This window comes from Lissotriton vulgaris, chromosome 2_2, assembly GCF_964263255.1.
Source record: "Lissotriton vulgaris chromosome 2_2, aLisVul1.2, whole genome shotgun sequence".
NCBI classification, from domain to species: Eukaryota; Metazoa; Chordata; class Amphibia; order Caudata; family Salamandridae; genus Lissotriton; species Lissotriton vulgaris.
Window position 1 is genome coordinate 220,861,828 of NC_141688.1, and position 21,410 is coordinate 220,883,237.

General features: G+C 45.0%; 1 protein-coding gene across 6 annotated transcripts in view; it reads left to right on the plus strand.

Moving 5' to 3' along the window:
• The window catches only part of CAPRIN1 (cell cycle associated protein 1), a 497,978-nt gene that overhangs the window by 416,260 nt on the left and 60,308 nt on the right, over window positions 1-21,410 (plus strand). For 2 of the 6 annotated variants that reach the window (XM_086959577.1, XM_086959578.1), the window contains exons 16-17: window positions 1,457-1,557; window positions 10,393-10,456. In XM_086959577.1, the coding sequence (XP_086815703.1) occupies window positions 1,457-1,557; window positions 10,393-10,456 (165 nt within the window). Of the gene's footprint in view, window positions 1-1,456; window positions 1,558-10,392; window positions 10,992-21,410 lie in introns of those variants that run through there. The other 4 variants (XM_086959581.1, XM_086959583.1, XM_086959579.1 and 1 more) reach the window with 3 other exon arrangements.

The following is a 21,410-nucleotide window of genomic DNA, read 5'->3' on the forward strand; positions in this document are numbered from 1 at the left end:
GAGTCGTGTGGCCATTATTGGTCAATGTTCTGCAGTAAATTTCTTCCACTCCTCTGAGTTAGGCCTAAGGCTGCGCGCCCACACTACCACTAATGGAGCACTCTGCATTTTACATTGAATCCTGCACACTTTTGGGGAACCCCTGGACTCCGTGCACAGTATAACCACCTAGTGGTGATACCATAAACAGAGCCAGCTTCCTACACAGGGATTAAGCACAAGTTTATTTGAGTTGATTGATGTGACCTCTAGTAGGGGGGGGCCTTATTCTTCGAGTTGGATACGTGTTCAACCCAAATAATAAACAATCCTAGACTTTCTGTGCAGCTGTGACAATGTAGCATATATTTTGAAGTCAGTTGCGTATTTAATACGTTTACTTTTAGTACTGCTATGATTAGGAGCAGCATGTGTTGGGTTCTATGGTAAGTTCTACATGAAAGAACTGATGAACATTCTTTTGGTTTCATAGAGATGCTGTTAAAAGAATTCTAAGAAATGGGTTTTCCTCATGGGAAAATTGTTAGCAATGGCTGCTCTCCCATTGTAATGCTTTGAGGTATGGAAATCTGTTCAAGTTTGGAACGAGTCTATACATTGGCATTCATGCTATGCAGTTGGGTCAGTGTCACAATTGCATGTACATATTTCATCTTAAAAGCTTGATTATCAGCATTACCATAGCCTCATTTACATTTGTGCCTGATCTTCAACAATTGCGGCTTAGACTTGCTGCCTCCATTACAGGTTTGTGAAATGAATTTACCTTTCACTTTGAATGAATGTTAACCCAGCATACTAGACTTTTGTTACAAATGGGACTCAGGACCTGTGAACTTGTAAACTTTGAAATGTTAATCATTAACCACAAGTGCAGAATCAACTAATATTTGCTTTATTGTATCGTGCTACTTTACTCCTTAATGACCTGCTTTTCATTCTCTTGTTGGTATTCCCTGCATTGTAAAGCGCTCTGATATCTGCAAAGATCTTGTTCGCGCTATATAAAACTTTCAAAATAAATAAATAAATAAACTCTGTTTTCATATACCAAAATAGAAAAGGCCTATGATGTCACCAAGGCAATGACCTTCCCTTAGTGATGAGATACAATCTATACAGTACTTTGCTGTTGAACTGCTGACAGGCAGAAAACATGTAGTTGGTATCTTGTGGTATGATTTCTAGGGAAAGAATGGACCATCTTAAGAGGAGCTTGCTTTGTCCTCCCCAACAGTAACAATTTGTGTGCTTGTACTTACATTTGTTCTCCCAGATTGACCTCGCTGTTTGAGTTGTTCTGTCAATTAAGTGTCTTGGACGAAAATCGCCATATAAACAATTTCAATTTAATGTGTTGACCTACTTCACCGCCATGCTAGCAATGCAACCTTGTTAGCTTCACGTGTGTTGGATGTGTGCGTTTCGGTAATCTATGTGTATATATATTTTTTAGGTGGATATGATTATCGTCCTACATTTTCAAACACTCCAAACAGTGGTTACACCCAGCCCCAATTTAACGCTCCTCGTGACTACTCCAACAACTATCAACGGGTAAGGGGTGGTGTTCATAAATATGATTGGGGCTGGGAACGTGTGTGGCTCATCATTGCTATTGTGAAAAGTATCTTGTCTTTATAGTGATTCTGTGTAATATATCACAGGTGTTTTAGAAAAAGTCCAAGATAGTCTAATTGATGTACGATTTTTAGGTTAATTTTTTTCAGATTTGTAGTATGTGCTGCTGTAGATCACACGTTCTTGCCATGTGCTGCTGTGCGGGTATAGTTGCAAGTTGTAGGTAGTTTTAAAATACTTTCTGATCCAGTCTAGAAAAACACAATGCTCCAGACAAAGATTCCTCACATTGTTTCGCCATCCACATCAAAAGACCCACTTTCAACTAGAGATTTGAACCTGGACCGGACGTTTCTTTAGGCTCCAGGTTGTATGAGTTATGGGGGGCTTTAAAGGATAATATGGCATTCTCATTTTTCCTGAAGTTCATTAAGAAAAGTCCCCAAAGTCCGTCATCGTCACACCCCTAGCCTTTGGGTAAGTCGGAAAAAAAAGAACACAAATTCTAAGCTAGAGTCTGCCTCTTCCAGCCACTCAATACTCTTCGGAAGGCGAGAGAGCATTATGATGCCTCGATCTCACTCCTGAAGTCAGTCTCTCGTTGGAGCCGATCTCGCAACTACTTGCAAGGCCCTACCAGAGATTCAGGGCCATTATGATACTTGGGCATCACAGAGTTCCGAGAGGCCATGCTCTGACTCTTCGGATCCCTACCGGCTCCCTGTGGTATTCCTTCATGCCAAAGTTGTGGAGTGGTCCTACATCTGGAGTACCACTGGCAGGTTGGCCCTCCGCGTCAGTTGGACTCTCCAAATCCACCACTGGGCCTCCTGTAACGAATCTGGTGCCACACTGGTTCCTGGAATTAAAATGCCAAAGCCAACTCCATAGATGCTGGAAGAGGAAGATGTTGGATGCTTAGTTTTAGCTGCCTCCACCTCAGCTGGTGTCGCTTTTGACTTTAATGAACACGCGTCTCCCCCCACTTTACTTGCCATCTCCACAAGGAATGACTCCTATGTTGCCTTCCTTATGAGGTATGGATTCAAACAACTATGATGCAGTTGATGAAATTGGGTAACCATATAACAGGAAAATTGGTCTGAAGACCTTTAAGAGGTTGGTGGCCTGGATGCTTTCCCCTTGAACCAGCACCTCTTCACTGAAAGGTTTGTGGCGCCGGCATCTATAAGTCAGACAAGCCTGAATTTCTTTCCAACTACTCCCCCCAGTAGTCCAAAGGAGTGGAGATCTTTGGGAAGAGGGTATTTACTTTCTACCACCAACCTAGCCATCTGATCTGTGAATGCTAGCAGTTTCAGTTTTTTGGGTCGCAACTACCATGCGGTTAGGGATTCAGTGGCTCAAGTCTTTCCAGGTATTCTAGAAGACCTCTACATGTCCTCAATCAGGCAATACAGGTAGGCTGTGTCAAAGTACAGTTTGTTGTGGCTTGAACACCACAGGTTTTATTGGGTGGGTCATCTGCCCAGCCTCATCAGCCCTGGTGTTCCTTTTACTTTCTGTCAATTAAGCCCTAGCAAGATGCCCACAAGTGTTGCGGCTCTGGTACCTATTGCTCCCACAAACCGGGTCCGTGAGCCACTCAATCCCCTTCCAACCCCCCATTCCACCCTCTCCCCTAACCCTGCAGCCTTACATGCCCTTAGTGGTGCACAGCCACCCAGTTGGAGGCAGCACCGATGATTTTTGCTGTGTTATTTTAGATCTGGGTGCTATCAATTTCTTCCTCCTGAAGAAATAAAATGCACAGTTTGTCTGCCCTCAACTCTGGAGACTAAATGGGGGCGTTGGATCTGCAGGATGCCTTTTTCCCGCTACCAGTCCTTCAGACCCATCTGTTCTACCTGCGGTTTTTGGTTGGCCACAAGCATTTTCAGTTCCCTGCATTCCCTTTATTCTCACCAGTGCCCCTCAGGTGTTCATAGAAGTGATGGCAGTGGTAGCAGCACACCATTGGAGGTAAAGGGTCCGAGTCTTACCTGACTTCGACGACTTACTGTTGAAGGCGAGATCACCCAGGGCAATCGTCAACCACCTCCAGAGAACCTTCCTGCATCTTTGGGGTTTATTATCAATGTGCCAGTCAAACCATGTCACTCCTGAGACGGTCTCTTCATCGGAGCCATTCTGGTTATGGTTCAGTTTCATGATTTCCCTTGGCAAGGATAGTCCAAAACATTCAGAGATCTCTATCTTTCAGCCACAGTCCCGGGTTTCAGTGAGGTCCACTCTGAAGCTACTGTTTGAGATGTCATCCTGCAACCTGCTTTTCAAGAGCACTTGGTGGGAAATGTGTGCTCTGCAGTTGGAATTGAAGTTTCAGTGGTCCCAACATCAAAGGGAAATCTCTGACCATGTCCAGATTTCAGAGGAAACTGCGAAAGATCTGCAGTTGTGGTTCTTGGTTGGGTCTTTGGCAGACCACCTCTCCCTACCCCACCCAGAGTGACAGTGGTGACAAATGTGTCCCATCTGGGTTGGCAGTTTGGGAAAAATAGAGCTTGGAGGCCCGGCGCTATGTGATCTCCTTGAGCTGCGGGCCATCCACTTGGTGTTTAAAGCCTTCCTTCCATCCCTCAAAGGGAGGCCAGTATAGGTGCTTGCAGAAACCAAAAGCTGCACAGAGTGGAGTCCTGTATCAGGGGGGCACTGTGCCTCTGAATAGGACTGGACCAGACCACCCAATATTATCTTTGAATTCCAGGGCAGACAAACTCTGCCATCGACATGTAGTAGCGGACAAGTAACAATTTAGCAGGTGGCGCAAGTACTCTTCTACGAATGGAGAGAACCATAGCTCAATGTATTTGCCACTGCCGAGAATGTGCAAAAGCAGCACTTATGTGTGTTGGAGTTTCCCTGGAGTCTCTTGCTACGAAACACGTTCTGTCTAGAGTGGCACTCCTTTATGCCTTACCACTGATACCTCTACTGCCCTGTGTGCTGCAGATCAGGACTGACCGGACCAAAGTCATCCTAGCATCCCTGGATTGGATCTGGAGAGAATGGTATTTAGAACTACTGGATTTATGCATCTGTTCTGTGATCAGGCTGCTCCTCCATGAGAACCTGCTATCACAGCAACAGTGCAGGGTTCTGTACCCGGGCTTTGGCACTCTCCACCTTAATACATAGTTTTGCAGCGTGAATCTTTCTGGATTAACTATGCTGTACATTATTCCGCAATCTGGTGGTTTGGTCCGGAATCGTAGTCTTTTATCTTTTTTTTTTTTTTTTTTTTTTTTTTTTTGTAGCCCAGGTGGGAGTCGACTTTAGATATTGAGCTGCGACAGCCTAACACCTTGCTAACAGCTGGAGCTGGTTGATGTCAACTTGGCCGTCTGGTATCCCTTGACCAAAACTGTATAACATAATGTTGAGACCAATTTGCAGTTAGGTGCGGCACACACCAGCTTGACCCCCTTAAGGCCAAGTTATCTTGTGTTCAGTTGTTTGTTTTCTCTTTCGCCTGTCGAGTCTTTACTTTGGGCACATTTATAGAGTACTCTATCACCAAGTCACCCAGAATGCTGCGGCACGTCTCCTTCTCAGACTTCCCCGAAGATATTCGAGCACTGCCGCCATGAGGAAACTGCACTGGTTGCCCATACAGGCTAGTATAAAATTCAAGGCGATGTGCATAACACAAAAAGCTATGTGGCAAAAAGGTCCTGCAATGATATGTTCCCTAGTCACTCCGTACCATCCTCCTAGATCGTTACGTTCCAGCACAACCTTTCTAGCCTTAACTAGGAAAATCAAACGAGCTAGATGGGGAGGCCGATCCTTTTCATGGAACGCTGCCTCCGACTGGAACTCCCTACCTCTCACCCTGCGCAGCGTACCTGATCTTTTTAAGTTTTGCAAAAACCCTGAAACATTCCTCTTTCATTAACCCTCAGTCTGGTCGCTCTCCCCTCCACCCGTCCTCAGCGCTACGAGGCCTCCGGGTAGAAATGCGCTTTATAAAACTCCATTTCATTATTTATGGCTCATCAGCCAGGTATGAGTTCCGCGCTACTCCCACTAGAACCAAACTGTTCCCGCATTATGGGCCCTAATCAGGGTGACACCAGTCCTGGGTTGCTTGTCTTCAGGTTTAGGGAGCACCTGGTTTGGCAATTCGGGCTGTATTGTTCTAATGAGAGCAGGGTCAAGGATTGATTTGTATATGGCTGGGTCCAAACTGAAGCGGCATAGTGCACAAAATAAGGATGGTCTGTGTTGCAGCCTCTGGTAATTACCAATGACTACATTTCCATAACTTTCACATAACCATCCATAACTTTATATTTCTCATAATGCGAAGGTTGGCAAAAGTATTAGACCTACAGCCTCCACGTATGCAGTTGTAGACTACAGTTCTGAAAGGGGTACTCTAGCCTGGTAAAGCACCTACAGAACCTCTATTAGCATGTAATAAGGCTGTCACGGATACCCTTTTGGTCACTTGGCTGAAACACTGTTTGCCACCACCATCTAATAGGGAGGTTTTACTATGTCCTTGTCCAGCACCAGGCAAACCTGCCTTTCTTTCACAGCATCCTACACCAGAGATTGGTGGTGCAAGCGTATTCCAATGAAGTTTGTGCCCTACAACACAACTTGATTACGATTCAATGAATAGAAACTGTTGGCAAGCTTATTTTTACCTCTAGGAGACTTGCTCGACACCCAGTGATTGCCAGCTGTGTTCTAGGCTTCTACTCCCATGCCCTATGGGACCAGATGGCACACGTTTTTACCGGCAGTTCCGGTGCCCTTTAGGCATCTCTAACTCAAGCAAATCGAGGAAGGCTGCAATGCAGACAAATTTGGCTTCTACTCTTGGACTTTGGGTCCCCACTAGACATTTCCTCCAGCAAATTGGAGTCCAGGCTTTCAATATTGCCTTTGCCACAGCCACTCCACCAGACCAGCAGATGGCAGAGGCTGCGGTTTACAAACATAATGCCCATGACTCAGGAACGTGACACTCCACCCCCACCCTCCTGTGTCCACAACCACATAATTACTTTGTCTCTTGGCGAGGAAACAGACCCTCGTTGGATCCAATATTTCCTCCAGAGGATGGCAAGCCATCACTTAAGACGAGTAGGTTCTCCCAGTTGTACTACGCGCCTACGCCCTCCAATTTCACTCAATTCTAGGAATACTTTATTTGGCCACTAAAAGCCATCAAAGCAAAACTTAAAACATTTAAAAGTACAATGATGTAAAAAGGTTCCACATATGCACTCCACCCAGGCACACCTTCCACCTGACAAGCGGTATATAGTTCATGGAGCCTGCAGCATTTTCAGTTGGCAGTGCATTGCTTCTGGGTTGGAGAGACAATGTGAGAGGTGAAGAGCAGAGGCCACTGGTTTCTGTTGGATAATCAACTCCACATTTTGTTGTCGTTTGGAGCGATTCCTTGGGTGCTAAAGGCAATCCTCCACACTATCAGAGCAAGGTTGGTGCAGATGCTCATAGACAAGACCACTCCCATGTGGTACTGCGACAAGCAGGATGGGGTGGGGTATTGGAACCAGCACCAGGAGACGCTGTGTCTCTGGGATTGGCTGGGCTTCTAGGTGATTCCTCTGGTTGTGAACCATCTGGGAGGATCTGTAAACGCCAGGGCGGATGAACTTCGTAAAGTCACGATTGGTACTAGCACCTGAAGGTGACATAGGACAACTTTCATAAATGAGAACCGTATCTCTATCTTATCGCCACTGCAGAGAACATTAAATGTCTATACTTTTGCGTGTATGAGTTTCCATGGCGGCTCTTTTCTCAAAGTCACATTCCATCTAGAGTGGAGTGGAGGTCTTCCTGCTGCTGCCTCTCCTCCCTAGAGGGCTGCAGATCAGGAGCAACAAGCCCCAATTCACCCCAGTGGTACTGAGCTGAGCCAGGGTAGTGTGGTATCCATAACCCTGGGCATGGGCATGAGCATTTGTCCTCGAATCAAGCTACTGCTTTTGGAGCACTTTCTGCTGCAGCAGCAGGTTACTGTACCCAGGCCTGCACAGTTGGCATCTCCATGCCATGTGCTTGTGATGTTGCAGTTGACCTCTTTCAACCTTTCACCTGATGTCATCTTAATGGCAAGGTGTCCCTCTACCAAATTAGTGTATATCAGCTGTTAGGATAAATTTGTGACTCTGTGTGGCACGTGAAAAATTGACACAATGCCGTGCAAGTTGTGTGAGGTTTTGTTGGGCCCCACTGCTGAAGGCGTTGTATGCTCTACCGGCGTTTTGCAGTTGCCTTATCAGCCTTTATATTTGAATCGTCCGTTGTGATGGTTTTTAAAAAAATGTTTACTCATTTGTTTCCTCCAGTACCCTTTTAGATGCCACAGCGAGACTTCAACTTAGTTCTCACTTTTGTATTGTGCACCCCTTTTGAGCCGCTGCGCTATTCCTGTCTTTGAAACTGGTCTCTCTCTCTCACCATAACATCGTCGCGGCGTGAGTGAGTTGCCGGCTCTGTGGACCACATTGTACTACTTTCTTCCCAGATATGTTGGTTTTAAGGACCCAAGCTTCCTTTCTATGGGAGTGGTCCCTCCCACTATTCTTTGGCACACTTCCCTGTAAGGAGGAAGAGACCCCAAAGTGCAGTAAGCTTTGACACTTATCTCCCCATAGCACATTGAGTGTAGGATCACATGGGTGCGAGCGAGGCGGTGCAAAACCAGATCCTTTTCTAGTTGGATTGTTCTATGTACAACGATCTGCTCTGCACTGAAGGAACAACCTCCAGGGGACTTACAGGCTCCTTCTACTGGAGCTAAAACAGTTGCCACTACACTGCCATGCGCAGTCCCTGTACTGGACGTACTTCAGGCAGCTACGAGTGCCCGCTCCCTTGGCGGTCAGGTGTGACGAGGGATATTTGGCCTGCTCGATTCTTTAGGCCGTTTTGTTTTTGGTTTGAGCCAGTTCACAGACCCACCACCTGGGGAGGAACCGCTATGGTATCGCCTCATAAGGCCAGGCATCTGCAGTTGGTAGTATACACCAGAGCAAGTCTCATGCCTTCAGTAATGCTTTTTCTGGTTTTAATCTATCCGCCAATTCCTCCTCAACCCTCCTCCCTGTTCCGTGAACGGCGCTCTTTTGCCATCTTGAGATCTGCGCCCTGAACATGCTAAACTGCGGTTAGGCTCTGCCTCTGCTGGAGTGGCGGGTATGTGCGGTTATGCATGTCAAATCTGGAGTGGAAAGATATTGGCACAGACCCATATGACGTCACCTACCAATGTGCCTGGGAAATAGTCGCAAGGTGAATATGCAGTTAGAATATCCACAGGTAGGAGAGTTACCGAAGGTAAGTAATTTGTTCGATGTAGCAGCAGTAGGAAGCCACTTTTGTTTCACTCCTATGGCATATCACGTGGAAATGATCATGCTGAGAATCTAGTAATTCATCCTAAGGACTTCCAGTGGAAGCCATACATAAAGTGATAACTTAAGCTAGCTGTAGGATCCATTGTACATACTACATACTCGGTCTTCATCACAACTGCTATCAAAATATCTTCATAATGAGCTCCAAAGATAGTGGTGTTGGGTGCTAATTTCTGGTCCTGATGAATTTAGTGCCAGGTAGGTTTATATATCGTTTAGTTTGGAACAGGACGTGATCCATATTGTCTGTAGGATTTATTGGCTGGTACCTTGTGTAGTATTTTCATCTTTGTTGCCCTCCATTATGTGAACCTTCTATTGCTTTGAAACCAGTTGATATTCGAGGTAATTTACAAAATGTAGGGCAGTATAAGAAAATAGTTTTTTTGTTTTTGTTTTTTAAATAGAGAGAAAATACTTGGAATATTGGCAGAAGTGGAAACACATAGTTTTACACGATCATTCCCCAAAACCTTGGGTTCTAAACTGGACCTTAAAGTAGTTCAGTTGAAAAATTAGCATTTTTAGTTTTGTTTGTAATCAATACATTCGCTTACGAGCTATTTTGTTCAAGTAGCTGTATGAAGTGAAAATAGTACCTGCCTAACTTGTTAATATCGCACACATTTTCCTTAAGTGTTTATACATTTACTCTGTTGCATGTTTGATCTCCCTCCACTGTTTCCTAACTTCCTTTTTTCTGATCTCCATGTCCTACTCTTTTTCCGTGTTTACTGCCTTACTTGTTGAGTCCACCTGGTGGAAATAATGTTTACATTAAAATGTCAACTTTTCTTTTAGAACGAACAATGTGTTTACATCATCATTTACCATACTTAACTTTAGATCATTGGCCTAGTGTTTAAGATAACAGTTGCATGCTTGTTATCAGTTTTCCTTTTTCCTTTTAAATTACTCCAAACATCTTTGTATTCTTTGCAGACAGGTTTTCTATGAATTCAGGTCAATATTTGGAGGCTGGTCCCTAATAGTCAATTAAATAGATCTGTCAACCGACTCTTGTTGGGTTACTTAAGCTTAAAGTGTCTGTGAAGCTGATTGAGACCATTGATCATCTGACTGACTATTAAAAGCAATCGTCTACCAAGTCTGATCCAGTCTGTAGAGTCTGTTCCCGTGGAGTTAAAAGGTTTCCTGTCCATTTGATCTGGTTTCTGGACTGCCGTAGAGTTACGCCAACTATTGATTGTGGTGTCTGAATCTGGGCCCCAGGCTGTCTCTTAGTAGTCTCCTGCTTTATGAAGAATACTTCATGTTAAAAAAATAACTTTTCCAAGACTAATCTTTTCACTCTACGAGTAATCAAATGTATTTTTCTTGTGTATACTTGACTATTTGTTTTTTGTTTTTTTTCCCCTGTTAGGATGGGTATCAACCAAATTTTAAACGTGGTTCTGGACAGGCTGGACCCCGAGGAGCACCGCGAGGTAATGCTCAAGTGATGCGTACCTAATTCTGCTCACCAGGAGACTCTTACCTGCTCTAGAGGGTTAAGGATTGTAAAGAACACTTGTTACTTACGACTATGAACTAGGCCTCCATCCAAGAACACAGTTTGCCCAGAACTTTTCTGTTGGAGTTCTTCCTTCTAGTTGGCTCTCGAATCGACTAATCCTGCATTTTTTTTATTTTTATTTTTTAAGGAGACCAGTAATTTCCACCCAAAAGCTCAGCAGAAAACATTTGTCAGGATTGTGAAATTGCCTTTCTACTAAATTAAGATGCAGTCCTGAAAACTTGAAATTCTTTTAATTTATATTATGTGACATTTTAATACCATCTCAGTGCTGCCGCCGCTGCTGTCCCGCCTGGGAGTACAAACACTTTTTTGCAGATGAGATTTACTAGCATTTTGAAAGCTGTATCTTTCCTTTTCTGCCTTTTTAAAGCTCCCGTTATTTCAAAATTTGTATATTGATGTTGCTTCCTGAGTTTCAATAAAGATGTGTTGCGTTACCTGCAGCCTGTTGCAAAGTCTGTTTTTTCGGTCTACTTTTGTGTTTGCTTCTGGCTTTCTGTCTTCTTATTCAGGTACTTGAGCCTGTGAAAAGGCAAAGACATAAAGGTTCTCATAGGATGGTCTACCACAATAGTGCATCTGTTCCATATGACCCGAAAGCATGTTTGTGAATTTAAAAGTTTAGGAGAGTCGTTGGACATTTCTAACATAAAACATTTTAAAGACCACTATCGGAACATCACCTTTCCCTCTCATGAATCTTAAATATGGTTTTACGTTTCTTCCACCAAGTTTACTTTGCGTCTCCGGTTTAGTTTGCCCTTATAAGTGTAATATTTGTGTCAAAATAAAGCAATAGCTTGGAGTTTGATGCGTTTATTTTGTATCAAATGTGGCTGTGTAACATGTATCTCCTAGGCCGGAAACCCATAAAGGATTAGTGGTGAATTAGAATGGTGAAATTTGAAAGTAATTTGAGTGGTGGATATTAGTTATTTGAAGTGAGAAGGCTAGTTTAGTTGGTAATGGCCCACAATCTCTAGAACATCGCGTTGCATCCTCCAGTATCAGTCCAAATGAAATTGTTTTTTATCGGACTTCTTCATTTAAAAACAAAAGCTTACTTAAAAGAACACATGGGTTAAATACAGCGAGTTTGAGGTTTTCTTTTAAATAAGTCGCAGCAGCAAGAATACAATTGGTAACCAAAACGGGTCACCAGCATAACCAACGGGGCAGTCCTTCATTGTAGAGCATCTCATGTGCCTCACCGCCCTCATTCTTCTTAGGAGAAGGCTAGATTCTCAAGCAGAACATCGGAATACAAGAGACTTCCTTTACTACATATCCGTACCTGAAATGCAGGCAGCCAATTGGAGGGCTGCTGTGATAAAGGGCTATGACCTGCAATAACATCAGTTTGAAAAACTGCCGTAACCAACCAATATCTAACTCCAAAATACAAAAGATTACCACTAATGATATTGCACAGAAAATACCTCTTCTAGTTAGACACTGTGAGAAAGCTTTGAATGCCATCACCCCGTAGTTGAGCCCCGAAAGAAAAAAAGTGCAGATGTTTCTTGTACCTGCAGTCTGGACCACCTACCAAGGCTGAGATTGAAACAGGAGCAAAAGTTCTCAAAAGAATGAAAATCAGAACCATACAATCCTATCTCAGTTGTATTGTAGAGTCCTTGTACTCCCTCACACACTGAGCTGAAGGTTTTGTGTGTTCTGAACACTACAGATGGATAACAGTAAGATGCAGCTTCCTCCTTTTGGAGACCTGGAACATATCACGCCTCCTTGAGTGAATGATCTGGCAGTTAGAACATTGAGCCCTCATAATTGAAACCCAATTACAAGAAACTAGGCAAAGCGCGATCCCTGTGTTCCAGATCAGGCTTTTCTGATGAGGCCACCATTATTGGGTCAGTCCTCCAATAACCCAAGGACCATGTCAATATCACCAATACAATATTTTCCTTTAATATCTTCTGAATGTATGAATCATGGCATGATGTCCTATAGGTGCACCATACCATGCACATCTGAAATTGCCTACGTGCTAGCATTCTCGAACCTTGGTACTCTAACTTTCAATCCGAAGATAATAGCCGTTGCAAGTTGGCAACGTATATAGTTTTTCAAATCTATGAATACTTTAAGAAGGACATTTATTTCAAATCCTGTGATAACCCATCTAGACAGAGACCTCTCCCGGTCAACATTCTGTGACTCTTCCTTATCCAAAGGCTGAAGTTTTCCCATTGAACAGCGCATAATATGTGGAACCCAAGGAAGTAGAGGAAAGTACCAGAGCTGCTTAAAAACTCCCTTGTGATGTCCAGTTCACAGCAATGCAGGCCAGGGGCCAGGAACAGTCCTCATCATGGTGTCCTTAGCTCGTGGATCTGGCTTCATACTGAAAAAATCCAAAAGTAATTCAGTCGTCACAGATCAGTTCGCTGATCGAAGGACCACATATGCTCTTTAATCACAGTAAAACTTGCCTCTGGCCAATTGCTCATCACAGTAATACCTGGAACTTCAATCTGCCAGTACAGTGGGCAAGAACGAGAGCTCTTCTGCCAGGACTTAATTTAGTTGATCCAGTTATTGATGCCAGAATTCCTTCCCAATTTCTGTTCAAATTCTTAACCTGGAGTTATGTATCTCTGTTGAAACATTTACCAGGTAAAGGAGAATGTCTCCAAACCTTATCTGTGTCTAACACATTTGATTGCAAGGCACCCCATATGTAGTATAGCGGTTTCCTCCCGATCATGTTTTCAGCCAGAAATGCAATCATCTGATTGATAAATCCGACCCCATGCACTTCAAAATGTTTTTTGCCATTCCATCCTATTGTGATTCGACCACTAAAGAATGTCTACCATTAAGTTGCTTTGATTGGAAACCATCCAAAACCTTAGGATCTTTGTCCAGGAAATAAAGAATTCGTGCAGGAGGCTAAAGGTTCACTGCCCTGTCCAGGCAAGGGCAATTGGTCTTTGTTCATCTTAAATCCTGACCCTCAAAAAAGTTCTGGCCATGCAGATGTACTCTCTTACTGTGGACTTCGTGAGAAATGAAAATCATGTCTTAAATTGTTGAACTGAATTGAACTGAATTGCGCTCACTGCAGCTGCCAAGAGTTTGTTGCAGCAGTTTTGCCAGCATGTATGTCGCTTTCCTTATGAACGTCATACCAGAGGTGATTCAACTCAATCCTAAAATGGAGATGAGTTGTTGAAATCACCGGGGGTGACTTATTTCACCTGGAACAAACAGGTGCTATATCACCTTCTCATAGATGGTACGGTCGGAATAGCTAGCTATCTTCATCTGTTTTGGACTAATCGGCGAATTGCAGCAGCAATATTTCTCCGCAAACAGATCTTCAGAAGAGGCTTTATCAGTAGATTCTAATCCTCTCCGCTTTTTGAGGTGTTTAAAGCTAGATTAAAATCCCTATTATGCCCAGCATCCAGAAATAGTCTGTGAGAGATTCTTTATCCCAGTTGCAGAGCTTAAATAGGTTTGCACCAGCCTTTGCTAAGAAAGCCCTTTTCAGTTTAACAAATGGATCCGGGCCTGTGCTTCTTATCCAGTACCATAACCACTGAGCGCAGGGTCGCTTGCTGCGATGAACGGCTTCCCCTCGAAATAGATGGTCCATAGGTGCTCCTTTAACACTAGCTGTGGAATGGCCCTGGATAGTTCGGAGGGGGCTTGAAATGGGCGTGCACTGCTGCCAGCTCATTCTAAATGGGATCTTTTGCAGCCAACGCATCCCCTCAAAGAATGGTAACTAGGGCAACTCTTATTTTGTGTCTTCCTCCTATGCAATTCCCTAGCTGACTACTGTAGGGCGGCTGTAGAATGTGTGTGGGGTGACAGCAGCAGCCCTTAAAACGGGGAGGATCAGCTAGGTCTTTAGTATCCCCTTGCACTGGGATCTGCTCAGTATATTCATAAGGAAGCACGCCAATGTACTACCTTGCAGACCCTGGCTCACGTGATGTCAAGCACACAGCAGAGGCTGATTTTACCCACATATGTATTATTGATCCTAATCTACAATGAATAGCCTGTATACTGGTCTTATCCCACCAGAGCACTCTCTGCTTAGTGTGCCATCAGCATTGCCCAAATAGCAGCCGCCAAGAGTATGAGTGGAGACTTGTGCTTTGGCCATGGCCAAGCTCTAGCAGCCAAGAAACAAAATGACATGAAATGATCTCTGGTGGGAGGTGCAAGTAGTGTTGGGAGCCCAGCAATGAACCAGTTGAAGACTTCCACTTGTTGAGTGCATTCACTCTTGAATTACAGGAGCTGAGCCATGGTGATGTGGTTCATAACCTCTACATGCCAATGGATCAGTCAAGAGCTAGTTGGGGTTTCTCCACATGTAAGGGAGTTTTTCAGGCATGTTGACATGTTTGTAAAGAACAATGGCAGTAGTTGTATTTTCTCATTCTATGAGAATTCTTGTGAAACGCTGGCTTAGGTTCCTTCATGTAATGCATGGTTAGTTTTCACAAACGTTGTTTTTGCGCCTGAAATGTGACCTTGTCAGTCTCCTTTCCACAGACTTTATGTACCTATTATTTCTTGCTTTCTGTTGCGCTTTCTCTAAGTACTAACCCTCTGTTAACCTCCTTAATCTCCATGATTCTGAAACATTTTAATGCTTCTAGAGAGCTTCTCAAAAAACCTACTTGGTGTCAAAGATGGCAAAAGAACAGGAGCCCCACATGAGTGCAGGATATACTAAAAAAACAATTCTCATGTAATCTTCTAGTCTTTTACTCTATCAAAGTATCTGATCTTTTGTTTGTGGCCATAAGTGTCCTACCGGTCTTACTGCCTTTGTTACCATTCCTGTCTGAGCAAAAGCTACCCTTTGTAGCATATCAATGAAATGTTTGTTGCTTTTGAAGTGAATTGCATGTTCCAATTAGACTTCACCTATGGTCTCTGCATTTTCCAATTCATTTTCCATGATACCCAGGGTTTTTATTTAACAACTAGAGTTGAGTGATTTTTGCGGGTCTGGTGGCTCAGTGGACTAATGCTTCCACTGCAGGGGCCTGTGTTCGACCTCATGGTCTCAGGTTCAAATCCCTGCTGGTCCACTGAGCCTGGCATCCATCGAAGTTCGATAGAATGAGTACCATTGAGTTGGGTAACAATAAACCACTTATTCAGCGCCAAGATACCTACGGGTGAACGTGGACTCTGCAAATACATTATTATTTTTGAAGTTTACATGGACATGCTTTGTATTATAAAGTATAAATGGGTGGTTTCCAGAAAGACTTACTATGTATATTATAAAGAAAGCATTTGTAATTGATACTTCGATTTGCAGATTCATCACTATTGAATATTCGCCAGGAGCCAGACTACATCTTGATAGCTGTGCGCTCGTGTACCACTAGGCGGCACCATGCTGCTCTGCATAGGCTTTGATCTGCCCCCAGAAGTCCCAGAGCCTGATATAAACACCACTGTTGCGTACCAAATACGTAATTTGTGCTACTGATAGTCTGGGATGGGCGGTTGGCACAAGTGTGGTATTCAGCCACTGTGTGGATGCATTTACAGGTTTCACTAGAAACGTATGGCCTCCCTTATGGATATGCTGTTTAATAGCTCACGTTTATTCGGTGAAAAGGCTGTTCCAGTCTTCAAACCAGTGGATCATTTGTAAAATGACTGCTGATGCCCACAGCTCTGCACTGAAGGCCACGACCAGAGCAATTAAATGTCAGTGCGCTGAATACCAAGACTGCGTTACCTTGACTCCATCTATGCCTCTTTAATCCACTACCAGACACACTCTGCCTCTTTATTCCACTCTTGCAAAGTCCTGCTTTCTCTCTTTATGGCTGTTTTTCCATCTTTCTCTTCGTCCCTCTTTTCTCTACTCATTTTATTTCAGATGCAGAAAAGTGCCAGCCCCCAAAAAGTGTTGGTTACACCAACTGGTTCAAATTAAGCACCGCTTAGAACGCTTCAAGGAAAGTAGGGTCACTGACAGCCCTCAAGGTCTTTCGGCCCCTCCCAGTCTGTTTCCTCACCAGTCCAGGGAAATTCCAAGACCACCACAGGGAGTCCTTTCATGGCTGGAGACTTGGCTGTGGCAGACTGCACACAGGGCATCCTGGGCATCAGTCCTCAGTCGTCCTCCCCTGCAGCAGTCGCCTCCAAGCCACTTCAGCTTGGCTTTAGTGGTGCATAACCACCCTGCAGGAGGCAGACTTCAATACTTACTACTGTTTTGGCAATACATCACATTTAACAGGTGATCCTTCTTGTTCAGCATGGTTGTTCCCAAACATTTTGCCTGCCCCACGGCACCTCCCTCCAACACTAGAGTGGCTTTCAGGGGGGCACCTGTCCATTCTAATGCAGGTGGTGCAAGCTTTATTTCAAACAAGCCATGGAGATGGTACCAGCACAGGAACAGCGACAAGCTGTTATTTGGATATTTGCCTTTATAATGCCTCCCTGCGGTAGGGCAAATTCAAAATGTTCATGCTGTCCCGTTTTCTATCTGCCCTGGGCCCAGGCGACTGGATGGTGGCCCGGCAGCTGCAGGGTGTGTATTTTCAAATAACTGTTCTGTCCCACAGACATGATCTGCAGTTCAAGGTAGGCCAGGATCATTTTCAGTTTGCCCTGCTCCCCTTTGGCATGTACTCCTCGGATGTTCACAAAATTGATGGTGGTAGTCACCACCCCTCTTTGAAGTTTGGGGATACCAGTTTTCCCCTACCTTGATGAGTGGCTGTTGAAGGGTGTCTGTGCAGTCTCAGTGGTAATGCTACAATCCACGTGGAATGGATTCTTCGCCTCTGGAATTGGCTGGAGCATCAGGGTATATGCCTGATCATGTACCTCCTTTGGGTTCCATGAACTACAGGGCGGACCAGCTCAGTTGGCGCATATGGCAGATCACTGGTGACACGGGAATCTTCTGACTGTGGATGTACACCTTACTAGGAATTTATGCTTTGCCTTAGTGTTCTGATGATTACTCTCTTTGGGCTGATGCACATCTGCTTGTTGTATCTTCTGAAATCTTCATTATGATCTTTAAACTTGTTGTTTCACATAGGGCAATTGGTCTGTCTTGAATCATTCTTGTACCGCAGATGACTCCAAAAAGATTTTTTTTCAATAGTGCCAAGGACCATCGGGTGGCTCTTCGGGCCGGGTGCAGAAGGTCATTGAGGCATCTGGTTTCTGTGACCAGGAACACTTACGTTTGCGGGGGCCTGAGCACAGAGACTACAAGTGACGTCAGAGTTCATGGGGTTGAGGCCAAGGTGTACTGTCGCTTGAGGGCTTCAGGACCACGCGGTCACCACTGGCCCACTATGACTCGGGCTGGGGGACTCAGGTGCAGTGATGCTTGGCGGCGTCTGGTTTTGGCATTGAAGTCCTCACAGGGCTTCGTGAGGTGTCTGCAGGATGCAGGAAAAAAGCTCTGCTGCTCCACGGTAGTACTGGGTCTTTGAAGGCAATCAGTCCTCCCATTCTTTGGTAGGCATGACAGACGCAGGATGAGACGACTTTGGTGCAGACTCAATAGAAAGAGCAGACAAGGCGGGGTGAGCTGGGGCCAGGTTGGGTACTCCTTCGTCTTTGCGGCTCTTCAGTGTCCTCCTTCTGCGTAGATCAGCAGGATCTGCATTTCTGTGCCAGGGATTCCCCTAAATACTTAAAGGCTAATTGTCCTGCCTGTCCAGGTGCCAAAGGGCTGTGGTCTAAGGGGGGAGGTTTCCTCTCTTGAGAGAAGCCAGATTTACATACCAAAAATGGTGGGTTCTCTGAAGCTCCCCTGCCTCTGAAAAGTAAGCTGAAGATCGCCCTGTGGGAGGGGGTGTGAACACACCCTTGCCGGAGCCGACTTTGTTTCTGACCAGTTGAGAGCAAAGACCCTCTCCCTTCAGAATCTTACCTCTGTTGGCAGACTGGCAAAAACCAGTCAGACAGCACACCAGTAGCTGGTGGGTTTTCGGGGGGTACCTCTAAGGTGCCCTTTGGGTGCATGTAAATCCAACACTGGTATCAGTGTGGGTTTGATACCAAATATCCCTTTTTTCAGTGAAGACATCATGTATCTGGGTATCTATTTTTCACCAGTGTGCAGCACATGTTTAAAATGGATACACTTTTACTAGCAGCAATAGAGCTGACCAGCACAGGGACGTATCTGCTTATGAAGATATGTCCTTACATGTATAGTGCACCCTGCCTTAGGGCTTTGAGACCTGCTGTAAGGGTGGCTTGCCTATACTGCATGTAGTATCGGCACTGTACTTTGCACCAAGACACATAGCTTGCATTGGCACTCTATGTGTTTATTTAGGAGTCCTTTCATGTGGCCAATTTGTGCTGCAGCGCTTTAGGCTCCTCTTTAGCCTGCTTGCCCTAGGTATTAGGGATACCATTTACTAAGTCCTTACAGGGAGTACTAAAGGTATATTGCCAGTTGAGGAAACAATTGTATAGTTTTGGAAAAGAGCTCTGGGACTGGAGACTTTTTTTAACAGGAACCTAATGCACTTCCAGTCAAAATCACATCAAATGCTAGCCAAAAAGTGGGGGTGACCATGTCAAAAAGGGGCACTTTACTACATGTCAAACTTCAAAACTATTACAATGTATCTTTTTGCTGCTCTGTGGCTTTGTGATGAATGCCAAAAAATGTCACCTTTCTTCCCAACAAATATAACCTTTCTTGGGAACCGCACTTAGCACAGTTATGTTATGTCTTCTTTTATAGCGCTCAGATCACCGTGAGGCATCTCGGCGCTTGCTTTGGAAACCTGTCCTGGCTTTTTCCCTGTGAGATAACCCGTACTGGACATCCCCAAGGTGAAACCCAGGCATCCCGCCGCAGGGAGGCCGTAGTGGAGATTAAGCAAGCTAATGCCCGGAGTTGCAGAGTGTGAACCCGTGATTCGAGTAGGCTCCGAATTATCGAGTCCGTGGACATTTGGGCTCAAGACCCTGCCGCGTCAGGAATTGAACCCTGGTCCCGGGTCGGACCTCTGCTTCAGGGTCTGCCTCCTAACCAGTGAGCCATACTTCTCCACACCAGTGAGCCATACTTCTCCACAGGCAAAGCGTACCACAACCACAGTCAAATGCAAGTTCATGAAATGATGTCTGAGCTGGTACTTATCTGGCAAATCAGATTCACAATACACTTCGAAGGTCCTGCATTGCAACCCTGAACATATTTGTTCGAGGCACAATGCATTAGATCACCACCTGGTGTTGGGCTCGGATGATTGCATGTTGTTGTCGTCTTGGAAGAACTCTTTGTAGTCACGAGATAGGTGACTCCTCCCTTGGACGATAGTGCTCATGGGCATCGGCTCCTTCCTTAGATTTTTTACTGCCACTGGGTTCGGATGACACTTTTTCGCTCCAGTTCGAAAATCGACTTTTCGAAGACTTCGACTCGCAAAACTTTCTAAAACAAACTTTAAATTCAATATACATAGACTCGACTTCATCACTTTGATTCCGGTCGTCGACGCGGGCCGTCAGGCCTACCCACGCCGTGAGGGCTACACCCCATTCATAAAATGCCCCGGGTGTTGAGCAAAATTTCCACACAGCGACAATCACGAGGTGTGTGACCTGTGTTTATCACCTGAATACCACGAGTCGAGCAGCACGGTGGTCCATGTGTCCCCGAGGAAGATTCCGGTGATCTCCAGATCGTATCTGAGGCAGCAGACTCTGATGACTCCATACCATCAGGTCAATCCTTCGGGGCCCAGTCGAGACAGAAACATTACTTCGAAAGCCCCACCATGAAGCCCGGCTCCGAAGAAAATATTAAAGCCTTCCGGTAGCTCCTTACCGAGCAAACCGCACGTGCCGATACGACCAGCCCCCTCAGCACAGAAACCGTGGACTCATAAAGACAATACGGCACAGAAACAAATTAAACCTGCTTCCACCCCAAAATCTTCGGTGCCGAAACCCACAAAACCTGCTTCCTATGCCTCCAAGCCCTTGTAGCAGGCCTCGACTCCGTAGAAGATACCTTTGGTGCCGAAAAGTAAACCACAGGACTATACAACAACTCCTAAGGCCAAATATAAACAGAAACCAGGCCAAGAGCTAAACAAAAATTGGCGCCGAAATCATTTTCTGAAGTAGAGCTTTTCAGACTTGATCCTCTGCAAAAGAGGATATACATAGACCCAGAAACAGGACAAGTTTCCACCACACCACATAGGAAGAGAAAGTCAGATACAGCACCTACACCTCCAGTGCCTGTCAAGAAGGACTTTGCCACATCTCCTATGCACCCTTCTACTCCTGTATCTCATTCTCCTGCTCTCCCTTTAAACATTTCACCTCAAAATTATCCTCTTCATTCTCCACAACACACACCTCCGCAGGATGCTGATGGTGATCAGTATAGCATGGGGTGAGGCAAAGATCCAGATCACCCTTTTCCCTACCCAACAGGTTCACCAGACCGGGAGTATCCAAACCCACAGGATATACCAGATATTCCTGACCCACATATATATCCATCTAAACCACCTCCCCCAGAAGACAATATCTGGTTTGGACACTTAATTCATAGGTGTAGGAAGGTGGCTACCTGACTATGGTTACCCCAGATTTTTTGCCCTGTGTTTAGCTGGTTTTCGACTTAGTTGGCCTGGTTCCCTGCTAATCAGGGCCCCAGGCTATCTGCTCTCTATGTAAAATGGATTCCATGTACCCTAGGTACATAACTAGATTGGAAATGGACTCCTTGTCAGCCCCTGTACCATGCACTATAGGTGCCCAGGGCATAGGTGCCACCAAGGCCTACCAGGGGCTGAAGCATAGCTTTTGCCACCCCTGGCTGGTTCTTAAATTGACAC